Source organism: Physcomitrium patens, chromosome 11 (assembly GCF_059467195.1).
Source record: "Physcomitrium patens ecotype Gransden chromosome 11, ASM5946719v1, whole genome shotgun sequence".
Classification (NCBI taxonomy): domain Eukaryota; kingdom Viridiplantae; phylum Streptophyta; class Bryopsida; order Funariales; family Funariaceae; genus Physcomitrium; species Physcomitrium patens.
In genome coordinates this window covers 13,735,541-13,751,188 of record NC_143420.1, presented here as the reverse complement: position 1 = coordinate 13,751,188, position 15,648 = coordinate 13,735,541, and the positions used below count along the sequence as shown (strand labels likewise).

At 28.6% G+C, this 15,648-nt stretch overlaps 1 protein-coding gene and 1 long non-coding RNA gene across 2 annotated transcripts; one reads left to right on the top strand and one right to left on the bottom strand.

Annotated features, from left to right (window-relative positions):
• Positions 1 to 8,830: 8,830 nt before the first annotated feature.
• LOC149988160 (uncharacterized) lies at positions 8,831 to 9,850 on the top strand. The gene is made up of 2 exons (XR_016505575.1): positions 8,831 to 9,173; positions 9,578 to 9,850. It is a non-coding gene; the product is annotated as an uncharacterized LOC149988160 (long non-coding RNA).
• Positions 9,851 to 11,162: 1,312 nt separating this feature from the next.
• Positions 11,163 to 14,213, bottom strand: LOC112288804 (delta(7)-sterol-C5(6)-desaturase). The gene is made up of 3 exons (XM_024533385.3): positions 13,653 to 14,213; positions 12,339 to 12,644; positions 11,163 to 11,991 (listed from the first exon to the last, which is right to left on the bottom strand). Exons 1-3 carry the CDS (start codon positions 14,041 to 14,043, stop codon positions 11,687 to 11,689), a joined length of 1,002 nt encoding a protein of 333 aa, XP_024389153.1. The 5' UTR covers positions 14,044 to 14,213; the 3' UTR covers positions 11,163 to 11,686.
• Between the last annotated feature and the right edge of the window lie 1,435 nt (positions 14,214 to 15,648).

Sequence of the window (15,648 nt, the reverse complement as noted above, 5' to 3'; positions counted from 1 at the left end):
ATTATAAAATTTATAAGTTTTTTTTAACTTTGATTGATTGCTTGTATTCTTTATCTAAACATAAAACACTCTAATATTTGATTATTTAAGAATCAAGTAGCTACTTGATTTGAAAATCTTGTGGTTCAAAAAACTTTCATATGGCCTTCTTGTTAGCCTATTTATATGTATAGAAGCAAGATTAATGTTATTTTCATACTTATCAATAAAAAAATTTTAAAAAAAAAATGTATTTCAAGCTTAATCCAAGTCCTTTAAATTGTTTGTGTTTAATTGTAGCCATTCTAGTATCTCTTGTTTTAGAAATAGTTTATATTTTGCTTAATTTAACACTTGTATTATGACAAATCTTCTTGCCATGCAATCAAACTACCTCTATGGAGGTTTTTGAAGAAAAAGAGGCATTATTTTAGTCCCCTCTTATTGGAAGGTAGCAAAAGACAACACTCCAAATAATATTATGTACGTCCTATTTGAAATATGCCTAAGATATTCTTTTGTTAATCTTTGAGGATTTTAGAAGCTTTAGTGCTACGCTTGGTAGAACCACATTTAAGTGTATATGTTATTCCAAATCTTAATAAAAACAACTATATTGTATATTGATTTATTTATGTGTATGATTTTTAATGTTTTTTTTTCTAATGATTTGTAGTAAAGCATGGTTAAGGTGATGTGATAATAAAAAATATTTTAAATAAAAATTTTAAAATAAAAAAAATTGATAGAAAAGAGTTTATTGAGTTGCAATAGTGGAAGGCAAAAGATTTGATTTCATAATAAGAATTTTACATGTTAACATAAGAAAAGTTTGCAAATAAAAGTAACACAGAGTAAGAATAAACAAATTTAAGTTTTCTTAGTATGTTTTTTTTAAGTCTTGCACATAAGGTGATGTACAATGTAATAAACAAGAATTTAATACTAAAGAAATAGAAAAAATATAAAAGTTTGTACATAAAAATGTTACTGACAAATTAGCTATACTTAATATATATATATATATGTATATACTTTTTTCATATGAAGGAGAAAAAAATAAGTTAGAAATATATATTGAACTAATTTGAAAAATATTATGCTAAATTAAACTTTGATTCTATATAATCATGTTATATGTGTTTCCAAAAGAATTGGTTTTATACCTTATTCTAAATAATAGTAGAAATATATCAAAGTAAAATAATATGTCTTGTAAGACACTAGAAATTGGCATAGTTTATATGAGAATGTTATTTAAATTGTAGAAATATTGGCTAGAATTTGGTATATTCTTGTTTTATGGAGAAATTTAATTTCTTTAGATATAAGAAATATTATAGATAGTAAATATAAAAAACATAACTTCTAAAAATATACTATTAAAATTATAATATATATAAATTAAAATCTCATATTTTAAAGCTTTACAATATAAAAAAAGTCTTGATTTTGGCATAAGATTTTTATTCATATTGTGAAGATCCTAAACTTACTATTTAATTTTGATCAAATAAGTTAAACAACAACAAAACAAAGAATAAATTTACAAAAAATAAAACTAAAAAAATGAGTTAAAACACATACACACACACTTACACACACAAACACACACACACACACACACACACATATATATATATATATATATATATATATATATATATATTCTTGTTATAATAGAATTTATGTAATTTAGAATTTTTTGAAAAATAATCTGCTAAAGATATTATATTATCATGTAAACTATCATTGTTTTATAGTATAAAATTCTTTAAGATCTTAAAGATATATAGTTTCTATCCATATATTTTTAGATTCCAATTTATTCTTTTTATAAATTTTTTATAATTATTTTTTCTTACAATTATATAAATGACTATCTTAAAATTCAATTTAATTTGATTTATTTATAACTATCTACTAATTATCTTAAAATTTAATAAAAAAATAAATTTTAATAAGTATCTTAAAATTCAATCTAAAGATAATTATTATATGAATGATTATGAATTAAAGTTTAATAACTAACTAAATTTATATTTTTTTAGATTATTATTTTTTATTTCAAACAAATCATATTCATACAACATATTTAGATAAAAAACTTATTTAAATGTCATATCTTTAAAAAATTTCATATTGATTTTAAGAATTAAAAAAATAATTAATTATTATAATTATTTTTTATTATGGTAGATAACTCAAAAATGCAAGAATACATATCAAGACAAAAAAAAATTATGTATCTTACATAACTTAAGAAGAATTTTTGGGATATGCAATCTCACATGACACTTTAAATATTGAAGGTAAGAACTTGATACAACTTAAAGTATTAAAGGCTCCTTAGAATATTGAAAGCTCTTGGAATTATGTACATTATTTAATGGACTTGAAAGTATTTATCTATTTTTATATACTTTTAAAATATATTAATTTATTTTTTATTTGAAAAATTACATTTTGAAATTTTCTTTCTAAAATCATACAAATGGATCCCATGTTATATGCAATATAATCACAAATACATTAAATATTTTTATTTTATAGTATTTTATTTTATTTAAAAAAACTTTAATAGCTAGGACTAATAATGAGTTTTCAAAAAATATTCTAATTAATTGAATATAAATTAGATGGTTTTATGGTTCAATTCATACTTTTAGTGATTAGTGAATAAATCTCTAAAATTATGTATTGACATGTTATATAAAAAAAATTAATTTATACCATGAATTTAAAATCTTTGATTTAATTTTAATTCTATTTTAAATATATAAATAAAATACATACATTATTATGTAAAAGAAATCTATAATCCATATTAATTTCTATTATACTCTAATTTAAATATGTAATATTAATATCATCTTTGAACTAAAACAATTCATTCTGTGTAGATAATTCTACAATCTACTATCTATTCCTATTACTTTATACAGCAAAACTTGCTTCTACAAATATGTAATAACTATATTCTTGAACTTGGAGAAAAAAATATATATTTCTATAATATTTATTTAAGGAAATGCTTATTTTTAAAATTTTACGAGATTGTTAAGTATATATGTACGTTCTCATATAATGCTTCTTTTCATGCACTATTTTTTGTTTTCTACCTTCAAATTATTTATTCTAGTAATTATTGAGCTTCTTGCATAGGAACTAGTTCTATATGTTATTAAAAAGCTACTTTAGGTAGAATTGAAAAGAGAGAGAATATTATTAATTAAAAAATAATAATTATTATTATTAAAGAAATAAATATAAATATTACATAAGAATTAATAGTTATTTTTAACTTTAATGTATTAAAAATATGTTATCTTGATACTTATAATTTAAAAAATATTATCATTAGTAAAATCAATGGCTATATTTATAAAATATTACCTTTAATAATATACCTAATTTAGTCGAATGTTTTTGAATATGATAGTTAAATATATTGAAAATAAGTAGCAAAATTTATTTCTCTTTTGGATAAAATTGAGATATTTTAATGAATAAAAATATTAAACGGATTTTTTATAGAATAATGCAAGTAAAGTCATTTTTTATTTCTAGAATTAAAATATATTATATATTTATAGTTATTTCATTTTGAAATTAAATGGATATTTTTAATCTAAATATTGTCTAATAAAATGGCATTTAACCACAGATAAAAAGTTTTTTCTAAATAAATAACATAGTATAGTCATATGACATACCTAAGTATTTCATTGGCATATACAATAATATAAAGTTGATAATTTGAGAGGATTATTTTACTAAGTTGACACTCTATTGAAATCAACCAAAAAAGTTTACCTTTTCAACTAAATAAATTAAAGAAATAAAATAAAATTACATTTTTTTAATAATATACATCTTTATTTTAAATGGTAAGATTTAAATAAGAATTCTTAGTAGACAATGATTAAAAAAAAAATTATTTTAAAATAAATCTCCTATTATTTTTAAAAAATACACATAGATTTGTACTTAGTAATAAACCTATTAAATTATAAACTATTATAATCTTAAAAAAAACTTATATCTTATGTATAAAATAAGTTTTATTATTACGTATTTTTTATTATATTATTGACATATTTATCAGATATTTAAATATTAAAAATATACTAGTATAAATTTGCATGAGGATAGTTTCTATATAATTTATTTTTTAAAGATTTACCAACGAAATATGTCTTTTTTATTCTTTATTTATGCATCTAAAATTTTAATTTTTTATCAATAAGTTTTAAAATGATTTATTATAAATAATTATAAAATATTAATTTATATGATTAAAATAAATACTTTTTAAATTATTTTATTATATTCCTTTTTTGTTTAAGATTCCAACATAGAATAATATAAGAACTTTCTATCTTATACAATTATTCTGTTTGTTTTTAAATGAAGTATAAAAAGAAATACTAAAAATTATCTAAATAGATGTTAAAAAAATCAATATACTAGTTTTTTTTATAAAATATAGTTTTGTTTGTATTTATTGAATATTTAATTATATTTATTTATTCTTTAAAATAAAAAAAATAATAAAATTGTGATTAAACTATGTATGTTCTTTTATAATTCTTTTTATACAAATTTTGAAAATTTTATCATTTTTATACTTTTTTTAATAAAATTGATTGAGATTTGATGTATATAGAAATTAAATTGAGACAATATAGTAACAGTAATATATTTTGTTTGAAAAAAGATGAACTATTGTTAAAGTTTTATTATTTAGTGAACAAGAGAGAAGACTATAAAAGTGTTGGGTTGAATTAAAATTCTTTATAATAAAATATCTTAAGTACAGATTCAAGGATCACTTTCTTATAACCACGTCCTTGTACCAAAAGACATACTATTATACTATTTATTAAATATAAAATTAATTATTTGCTACAATAAATATATATATATATATAGTATTCAAAATAATTAATTTTTTATTTAATTAATATTTTTTAGAAATAAGTTTCTATTATATATATTCTATACTATTTATATTATATATAATTCAAATTTTGATATGGAATCAATGATATATAATAAGATTCCTATTCCAATGAAAGAATTGAAGCTATTGAATAATAAAACTTAAAATAAATTCTAACTTAGGAAATGTGAAGTTTTTTCAATATTACAAGTTAGTTGAAAGATTAGAGAATTTTTAGATATTAATAAAAAAAAATAAACCAAGATCATTTAAAAATTTATGATGTTTTTCCTAAGATAGATTCTTGATTAAAATATTTATTAAAATTATATATATATATATAGTACTTATTCAAATTATTTTAGAAATAAAATGATATTATATTTTTCTATGTTTATTTTAATAATGTGATTTTGGATTAAGACCTAAATGTATGTTACTTTGGTTGTCAACATAAATTGTAATAGGTTCCTATTGAGAAAATTCTCGATTATTTAATTATCTTTGTGACCATACTACTTTAAGACCTACCTTAGATAAATCTGTATATTTAGATTTAGCACTATAAAAGGATGTTGAAGTTTTTTTCTTATTAGTTTAAGAGATTATTGCTCTTATAAGAAGCAACCGATAGCATCATGTGTAATACCTTATATTTTGATAACTGGTCCAATTTGCATTGAAGTAACCATATAAAAGATGGCATGTGGATGATTTTTTATAAGTAATATTGTGGATTCTCTTTATGTATTGCATAACTTGTTAAAATTCTTGCCTATAATAGATCTAGGATTGGATAAATATTATCATAAATTATTAATATTAAATATCATATCAGCTTAAGTACAAACCTTTAAATAAAATAAACTACCAAATAACTCAAAATACAAATTGCCCATCATTTATACAATTTTATTTTGATAATTTTTTATCAACTTTGAGAGAGGTAGAGATTGTATTATTAATATCCATATAATAACTTTGAAATAAAAGTTTTAAATATTATCAACATAATATTTAGCTTAAAAAAAAATTCTTTAGATATAATAGATTTACATCCTTTAGGAAGTGGAATTATTTGCTAAGCCTTTATTTTGAAATAAAAATTAAATTTTAGAATCAATAGCAAATTTTCATTCTTTGGCATAAATATCAGCTAAAGCTTGTTTTAAAGTAGTATGTTTGTTGTTTATATTACTGATCAAATTTTATTTCTTAATTTTAGGATCTGATTTAAGAGGTTTTTTTTTCCTTTTATACATACACTAAGTCTTTTGTAAGGATTTTTTACTTGTTAAAATATTTGCTTGGATGCTAAAAAGTTTGTGAAAGTTTTAAATAATCGTCTTTTTAAAAATGTAAGATAATTTAGAAAGTTAAGCATATAAATTAATTAGATTTATTATTATATTATTTTCTTCATTGAGATGCCAAGTCATATTAAAATTAATGAATTGGATTATTGGTAGAATATTTATTATAAATAAAATTTGAAGGTAAAGAATCACTTGTAACTAATTTTCTATTATTATTAGTAAGAATATCTAGATTAAGATATGATTGTAATTGGAGATAAAATATTTTAAGTACATAATCAAGGATCACACTTTTATACCAAGAGGCATATTATTATAATATTTACTAAATATATAAGTAAAATTTTGCTAATATATATATATATATATATATATATATATATTTTGCTAATATATATTTATAAAGTATGGACTTTGATTATGCAAAAAAATATCTATTATATGTAATTTACAAAAACATCTTAGATATCTACATGTATTATTTAATACTAAATTATAACATAATTTTTGAAAAATAAATAAATAATAAAAAATTTAAAATTTAAAATAGAACCTATTTTAATATTTAGTATTTAATTTTTATAAATTAATTAATTTATAAAATAGTGGTATAAAATAAAAAATGTAACGTTTTTAAGTTATCTAATCTTTATTTACAACTCTAATTTGAAAATATTATGCAAATCAAACTAATTTACAATTTTGATTGTTTTTAACATTGACTATTTGGTCTAGTATTATAAAACATAGTTTATATACAAGCAACAAATACAAGAGACTCTTCTATTAAAGTACAAACCTTGATGTTATGCCCTTGTGTCTGTCTTTATATGAATTTATATTTATATGTGTGCATGTGTGTATGTATGTGTTCAATACTGTAGTAAGATAATGATAGGATATCAGATATGAGTTAAGAAAGAACATTTTCTTTGCAATTTCTTGTTGTGCAAGTATTTTTTGTTGGCTATTTGTTTTTGATTGATGAATTAAAGAGAGTAATTATAAAAATTAGTTGACACCATTGAAAGACATTTTTGATAGTTGATATTTTAATACTTGCGCATTTGGACTTAATGATAGCTACAAGAGTACTTTAGGCACTTAGAGAGCATTCATTGATTTGTTTATAGCTGATAGATAATATTGTTATATATAGGATTGAAAAATGAACAAACCTTTGGATGGATGACAATACATACCATTAATAAAATTAAATCTATAATTTGATATATGTTGTCTTCATAAAAAGATTAAACTTTTGCTTCTCGAAGAACTTCTATTGTTAATTAGATAGCTATTTCACAAATAAGATAAACAAAGTAGTTTTGAAAGAGTATTCTATAATATAATGAAATACAAACATTTACTTCTTTTAGTATAAAAATCAACAATATTCTCTTGCAATAATATGGTCTATGTAGCTTTTACATACTTAGAAAGCTTTGGCTTCAAATAAATATTCTTTTATTAAAATAAGATATAGAAGCAAGTTATATGTAGCTTTGTATTTTTAAATCCAATATTGCACATAAAAGAAAGATGATTGGTAATGCCTACTTGTCATCCCAAATAATGTAGGAGCTTTAAGACTATTTGAGTGAGCACCACATATTTTTCCTACTTATTGATTAATTCATGAAAGATTGTCTAAAGCAAAAAAAAAAAAAAAGAAAAAAAAAAGAAGAAGAAGAGAGAGAGAGAGAGAGAGAGTAGTGATGATGTATCCATTCAAGTTGTAGCAAAGGTAGTTTCTTATAAAGGTGGCATTTGCAATGACCATTAACAAATTCCAACAACAATCATTGAAAGAATGTAGGAATAGATCTTAGAACCCCCATATTAATACATAGATAGTTATATATTGTTCTTTCACTATACACTTCTTTGAAAATGATCAAGAATCTTCATCTTAAAGATAATAAAGACAAAAACACCACCATAAATTTAGTTTATCTCAAAATTCTTTTAATTTGGCTATTTTAGTTGTTGTAGTAAATAAGAATTATGTTTGTCAATAACACTTAAGAATCATAAATAGTTGCATTGTTATGAGAATAAATAAATATATCTTTTTTTATTGGTCAATATTTCTTTAGGAGTGGTCAATTTTCAGCTTATCAACTACAAATTAAGATTTTAGAACTTTTGAGTGTCCAACATCATAGGCTTCTAGTAGTATATTTTGAATAAATTCTCACTAAAAATAGTATATATATATATATATATATATATATATGTATAAACAAATAAAATAAAAAAATCCTATTTCAATGCCAATAATACTTTGTAAATCAACTCTTCATTTAATTTTTCATGATTTAATTAGTTTATAAAATAAAATAGTATTGTAAAATGCAAAGTCTTTATTTACAATTCCAATTTGTAAATATCATTCAAATCAAACTAATTTACAATTGTGATCCTTCTCAACATTAGCTTTTTGGTATGGTGTTATAAAACATGGTTTATTAATAAGCAACAAACACAAGAGGATCTCCCATCGAAGCACAAACCTCGAAGTTATGTCTCCGTCTCCGTGTGAGTTTGTGTTATGTGTTCAGCATCATAGCAAGACAGTGATCGGCCATCAGATATGAGTTGAGGAAGATCGTCTTCTTCGCGATTCCTTGCTGTGCGAGCTTTCTTTGTTGGCTGTTTGCTCTGGATTGATGAATTGAAGAGAGCGATCATGAAAACTGGTTGATGTCGTTGGAAGGCATTCTCGGTGGTCAGTGTTTCAATACTCTTGCGTTGGGACTCAGTGGCTGCTGCGAAAGCACTCTGGGCATTAAGAGAGCATTCATTGATTCCTTTTCGGCTGGTAGAGAACTTTGCGATGTATAGGATCGAAGAGAACACTAAGTCTGAGCTGTATTTGTAGGGATGTTCGACGTTTTCACGAACGGAGGAGCGGAGGAACTTGTTTTGAAGTAGGCACTCTCGTCATATCCTTAGTTCTTTTAGCTGGTAGCATTGACTGTTACTAATCGTGTCATGATTTTATTACGAGGTATCAGAGATTGCCGATACAGGCTTGTTCATCACTTCTTCCTTGTGCATCATTTTTGTGGTTTGTCAAGTGCACTTATCACGGAAACCGTGTTTCTTTAAGAAAATTTGCATGAGGAAATCGATTTTCGATAACTGTTTACTACGTGTTAAAGAGTGTGGCATGATTCTTGATTTATTTCTTGGTTTCACTCAATAATTGTGCTCTTCAAACTCCGCATGGTATCACAAACCCGTGACAAAATTCGATTAAGCTGTCTGACTCAGCAGATGTAGCAGCATCTCTCCAAATCCGACATTTTAATAACTGTGCAAGTTCAAACAGATGATTATGGCCATGTTCTGCATGGACGTTATCGCGACACGAGGGCTGTAGCATTACACCGAGAGCATCTGCCGAGCCGCACTAAAGCCAAGCGCATCACCGCTGTAATAATCAAGGATCTCACCAGTCGACATGAAGTTCTTGGAGAAGTCAACACTTAGTCCCCCTTCGAAGCAATCGCTGAACCTTTCCACAATATCACCTCTAATTTCTTCCATAAGTCAGTCCTTGGACACATTGTGATCACGAATTTTAATGAACTATTCTTGAAACATGAAGCTCGACAACCTTGTCTGCGTGCATAATGTGAATCATGGTGTTTAGCAACTGCTTCTTCAGGAAGTTTGCCCTGTTTATCACCAATTAGACGTAAATGAGAAGAGATGTGGCTTTAATCATTTTTCTCCTTCCATATTGACAAAGAATGTTTTAATTTTATTTTAATGAAAACAGAATTTCATTAAAATTCTGTTATATCACTCTTTCTCTTATTTCCTTCTTTTTTTATTTTTATTTTTATTTTTTTTTTGTCAAACATGCGTAGAGTGTGTTTTACTTACGACTTGTATGTGATGAACATCCCCAATGTCTCCACTGACCCGGAATCTTCACGGCCAAGATTTGTTTGATATAGGAAACAATGGTTTTGGAACAAAATTCACATCTGGGCATGTGTTTTTTCTCTAAATACAGTAAATACTAATTATTCGAAAAGAATTGTATTTTTTTGTACTACTATAAATCTAACAATGAATTTGATGGTTTTCGTTTTGCAAATTTTTACAGACTTGTAAATTTTGAATCATAGCTTTGCTTGTATTTAAATCAAAAAATTCGAAATCAAATAAAATTGAAAGTATTTTATATGCAAGTATGATAATGCTAATCAAAATCAGATTATACAACATAATTTTGTGTTAAGATATTTTAAATGATGTAAATATCCTATTGTATTTGTGTTCTTAAAATAATAATGTAACTGTCTTTAAAATCAATGGACTCATTGGTGGTAGATATGAACATATTACATGACACTACAAATTTGATGATTTCCATGCAATCGACATGTAATTTATAAATGGTTAGTGTATTAAGCAAGTTTTAGCACCAAATCGACCATTAAAATCATAATGCTATCCTTCAAATTTTAGATTCTTGACTATTCTCAAGTCCACCAAATCGAGTGCAATTGTGTGGTATGTATGCATATATGTACAAGTAAGTGATCAGTAGTAATCAGAAAAGAACTATCTCCATTAGTTGCGACGTACGTACTGAAATTAGGTTTCAAGTATAAAAATAAGCATGACACGAGCAGGAGAATATTTTCTCAATGTGAATTCGTAGTTTGTGTTCAGATTTAAGAAGTAATTTTTTCATTAAAATGTTAAATTGGATTCGAAATATGATTAGTGCTCACTGCAAACAGTAGTTTAACGTTGCTGAAACTTCATGCATTGCCATGAGAATTGTGTTTCTTCAAAAAGAATTCGACAATGTGTATGAAGGGTTAACTAGTCAAGATAACATTAATGAAATTGATAACACTTGAAAAAAAGATTCGACTTAAGCAGTAACACATGAATTAACATGAGTAGGAAAAGATACTTGGTGATTATTTAAATAAGTTACGTTTCTGTTGTAGCAGAATACTCCTTTCCAAATGTACAGTCACGAATTATTGAGAAACTTACGCTCTTCTTTGATTTTAAAAATCTGACAGCTTATCATCGACAAGTATAAATTATACTTATCTAGCTAATCATCGACACTACTACAGTATATGGTTGAACACAGGAATTGCTTATTTCTTATTTCTTACTTCTGCATGCGATCTCTATTGAACATTATGAATACATGTCAGAGCAAAGGAGCTCACCAAGATGGCCTTGATTGATGAAGACCCCTCAGACTTGAGGAGGGTTGAGGACGTGAAAGGAGAACGAGGTTTACTAAGTGCTTTTCCATTCACAGCACCCCAAATGACTAAAAGAAATTGAAATAACCGAGTACCAAATAATTGTTGATGTGCCGATAGTCATCTAGGAGCACCGCGTGTGAAAACATCAAAACTGGGTCACTAATTGTCAGGTCAGTTCCAGCGGGTCCTTAAGAAGACTTCACGTGCGCAGTTGCTTTCCGTTCATAAGGGTCTCGCAGAGTGCCAAATAGCCAATCCATGAACACTGTGTAGTGGCCATAGTTGTGTCGGTAAGTTGTGTGATGAATGGTGTGAAAACCGGCTCCCATAATGCCCCAGACGTTCCCATCAATACAGTCATGGATGTTGGTTGTCCAAACTCCCTCGCAAAATAGTAAAACCTCGTGAGTGAAAAAATGCATTGGCAGCAAGAATAATGCAATAACGTGGGGACATGCTTGCAAGATTCCGTCAATCGGATGGAACGCCAAACCTGCAACATACCATACAATGATGAGGAACACCATGGTACACCATCATATCAACAAAAAGTATGTGGACCTTCAAAGTGCTACCTACCGCGACTCTAAGGACCAAACTGAATAACTGTAATGGTAAATCTAGACGTAGGACCAAAATTCACTTTCGACTCATCCTCGGAATCTATAACACAATACGGTTGGAGAGGGGGGTCACACGTTGCTTGTCAAGTACTTTGGATACAAGGTGCAAGTTAACCAAATCACAAAAAAATTATAAACATTAATCCAATGTATTTCATCTTAGAATTAAAAATAAAAATAAAAATAAAAAGATAGTGTCCATGGCTATGTACCGCACCTGCAAACGGTGATAGCGTGTTTTGCTTATTGTAGATGTGGTGGGTAGCATGCAGATGTTTGTACAAAGGCTTAATATCGTGAAGCTCTCTGTGCATCCAATAGATACCAAACTCCACCACTGCCAAGTAGGCGATGACTAGGCCTACATACGTGAGCCACCCAACATCCTCGATACGCGCAAAACACTTGGTCCACCCCCGCTCAATCATATATTCGGACAGAGTGGGAAGTCCTGTGTATACTGGCATAGCCTTCATAGTTACCCAGATTTGGAGCATTATGGGCTCCTTCGCGGGTATGTCACCTGAGAAAAAATTCGACAGCAAACTCTGAGCAATCTACACCGAAAACAGGAAACTCCGTGGAGAAACAAAGTAGCGAAGACAAATATACGCCGACATAGGTTCAATGAAATGACTGCTCTATCGTAGAAAACAAATTAATATGTACTAAACTTTAAACCCCGTAATGTTAGCGAAGGACATTCCAAACAAAGACCTAACATTGTTACATTGAAACTGCATGTGAAGGAAACTCGGGAGTCCTTCATGCAAACATCCGCTCGAATTTTCAATCCAGATTCTACAAAGTATCCCTCGGGGAGATTAGGAGGCGACTTTCTGGGTAATAGAAACGTTGTCAGGAATCAACCAGGAGCAAAAAAACTGTATAAGAAAGTTTCAAATCTTGTATGGATCGCAGAACTCAAGGATTCGAAGAACTCAATGAATCACAAACTTGAATGAATTCGAATAATTTACAGAATGTTCATTTACGAGCAAACAGTGTTTATCTCATGGGTAAAATAACCTATACATGATGTGAATTCCATTACCACTCACGAGGAAAACTTAACAAAGTTATTTAGTGCTACCAACCCTCGGGGTGCCAACTTCTGTGACAAAATGGCTACGGTCGAACGAATACTCTGACTTCGTGACTACATCATCTCTGCCCGGAGGCTCTTGTTGAGTGCCAGACCTAAACAATCTCTGCCGCAACAAACTTAACGCACGCGCTATGGTAAAGCCTCAATTCCAGAAGCCGATTTCAATGAAATCCATGCACGATTCCGAGCCCAACCTACCTGACCCGTCCCACGCACACTACAGCACTGCTAAAACCTGAAAATCTACAGCCTAAGCCGATAATCTCTCCATTCTAAACTAGACCACGCTAGAAGTTCCAGAATAAACACGCCACACTAACATGCACGACAGCTCATCCCTCCTCTGTTCTTCCTTTCTTTATCCCCACTCTCAAATCCCAGGCGAAGTGCACCAGCGCTGGACAACATTGCTCTCTGACTAACCTGCAGGGAAGAAATGCTCTCCCTTCCACGAGTAGACGTATAGGCACCACAGGCCACCGGAGACGAAATACAAAAGCATGCCCGCGACGTAGTTCCGCAGCCATGTCTGCAATGTGTGGGGAATGGAGTCGCGGACAGAGGAGGGCAGCCAGGGCCCGAGCACCAGATCGTTGTACCACCGGGTCTCCTCCACGAAAAGCGCTAAGTACTCGGGGCTTCCATTCGCTGGCACCACTCCGCTCTTTCCCGTCTTCGCCCCACCGACGACAGACGAAAACGACGCATTGACCACCTCCACATCCGCAGACATGCACAACGACAACGACATTGCCCAGACCATCAAAACGATGGCCAGAGCGCACACCATGTTGACGGCTCCACGACTTGCCATGGTACGCGACGGGCGGATCTCTGGGAAGCCCCGCTCGACATGTACACAGAAAACAACCTCTACAGAGAGCCGGCGTTATAAGGCGCTCGCTCGCTCGCATCAGCAGCATTGGGCTGCCCCCCTCGCCATCGCCATCGCCATGGCCGCCGGCTCCGCGTCTATCACCCTACCCCTCCGTCATCGTCGACGCGACGAGAGCAAGCCCTTCGATATTTCCCCCGCGGTCTTGGGGCTCGGCGCCTCTCCTTCCTCTCGTCTTTTGTTGCGTAGCGTTTGTGCGGTCCACCGTGCCAAGTCAGTTACGGCATGGAGCGGGAACTGTGACGTTCCCATCTACGTTCCATTCAATGAAAGTGGTCCATTGCTTGTGCCCAATAGGAAAGGTAGAAATGAAAGGTGTTACGCCTCTTTTGAATGCTTGATCTAAATCTCTTTATTTATTTATTTTTTTTTTCTTTTTGAAAAATTCAAAGATAGTGGTACAAGTGTAGTATTCAAACATATATATATATATATATATATATTTGTATACACAACACTTAAAGAATTGATGACTACAAGTAAATGTAACATATGGCTCTATTTGTTGAGAATGTTTAGAAAGACACAAGAGTAATAGTAAGTAATACACACGTACAAGAGTAGTAGTAAGTCATACACAGAAGAGTGTTTCTAAAGAGAGAGAGCTCCACACATAAAATCTATTGATTTGATTGTGTCTTGTATACAAGAAGAGAAAGGGGAGAGGATAAACAATACTTCTCCACTAGACTCTAAATACTATAGCTACAATATTTACTATAGTCTACAATAAATATTATGGAGAGCACCGGCTACATTTAATGATCTCAACACTTCTCCTCGCTCATCATAATATTTACATAATATAAAATTTGTATAGAATTATGATCTATACTTTTATGTAATCTTGCAAGATCAAGAATTGTTGCCTCATTAAAACCTTATGTAGAAAAACCTTATTGTATTTAAAGACAAAACCATAGATGAAGGAAAAAGAGTACAACATCATTTTCTTTAATTATTTAAAGAGCTCATTAACTTTCTTATATAAGAAGAGCAAGTCGCCGCATACCAATGCCATAAGTAAGTTGACGATGGTTGTTTAATGGGAGAGCTTTGGTGAAGAGATCAGCAAGATTATTTGTAGATTCAATTTTTTTAATTATAAGTGTTTGATCAATAATCAAGTTATGAGTATAATTAAAATACTTTGGATCAATATACTTTATTTTGTTGCCTTTAATGAAACCAACTTGCATCTGTGCAATACAAGTACTATTATCTTCATGCAAGATAGTTAGAGAATCATCATATGAAAATCCACACGTTGTTTGAATGAATTTAGCAATTAATCACAACCAAATACATTCTCAAGATGCTTCATGTAAGGCAATAATTTCTACATGGTTGGATGAAGTTGCAGGTATTATTTGTTTCACTGATTTCCATAATACTATAGCTCTATGTCTTAAAAATACATATCCTATTTGAGATTTAGCTATTGCAGTATTAGATTTATATCCTGCATATTAATATCCAACTAATTTTGAATCTACAAATTATGTATAGTATAATCGCAAGTCT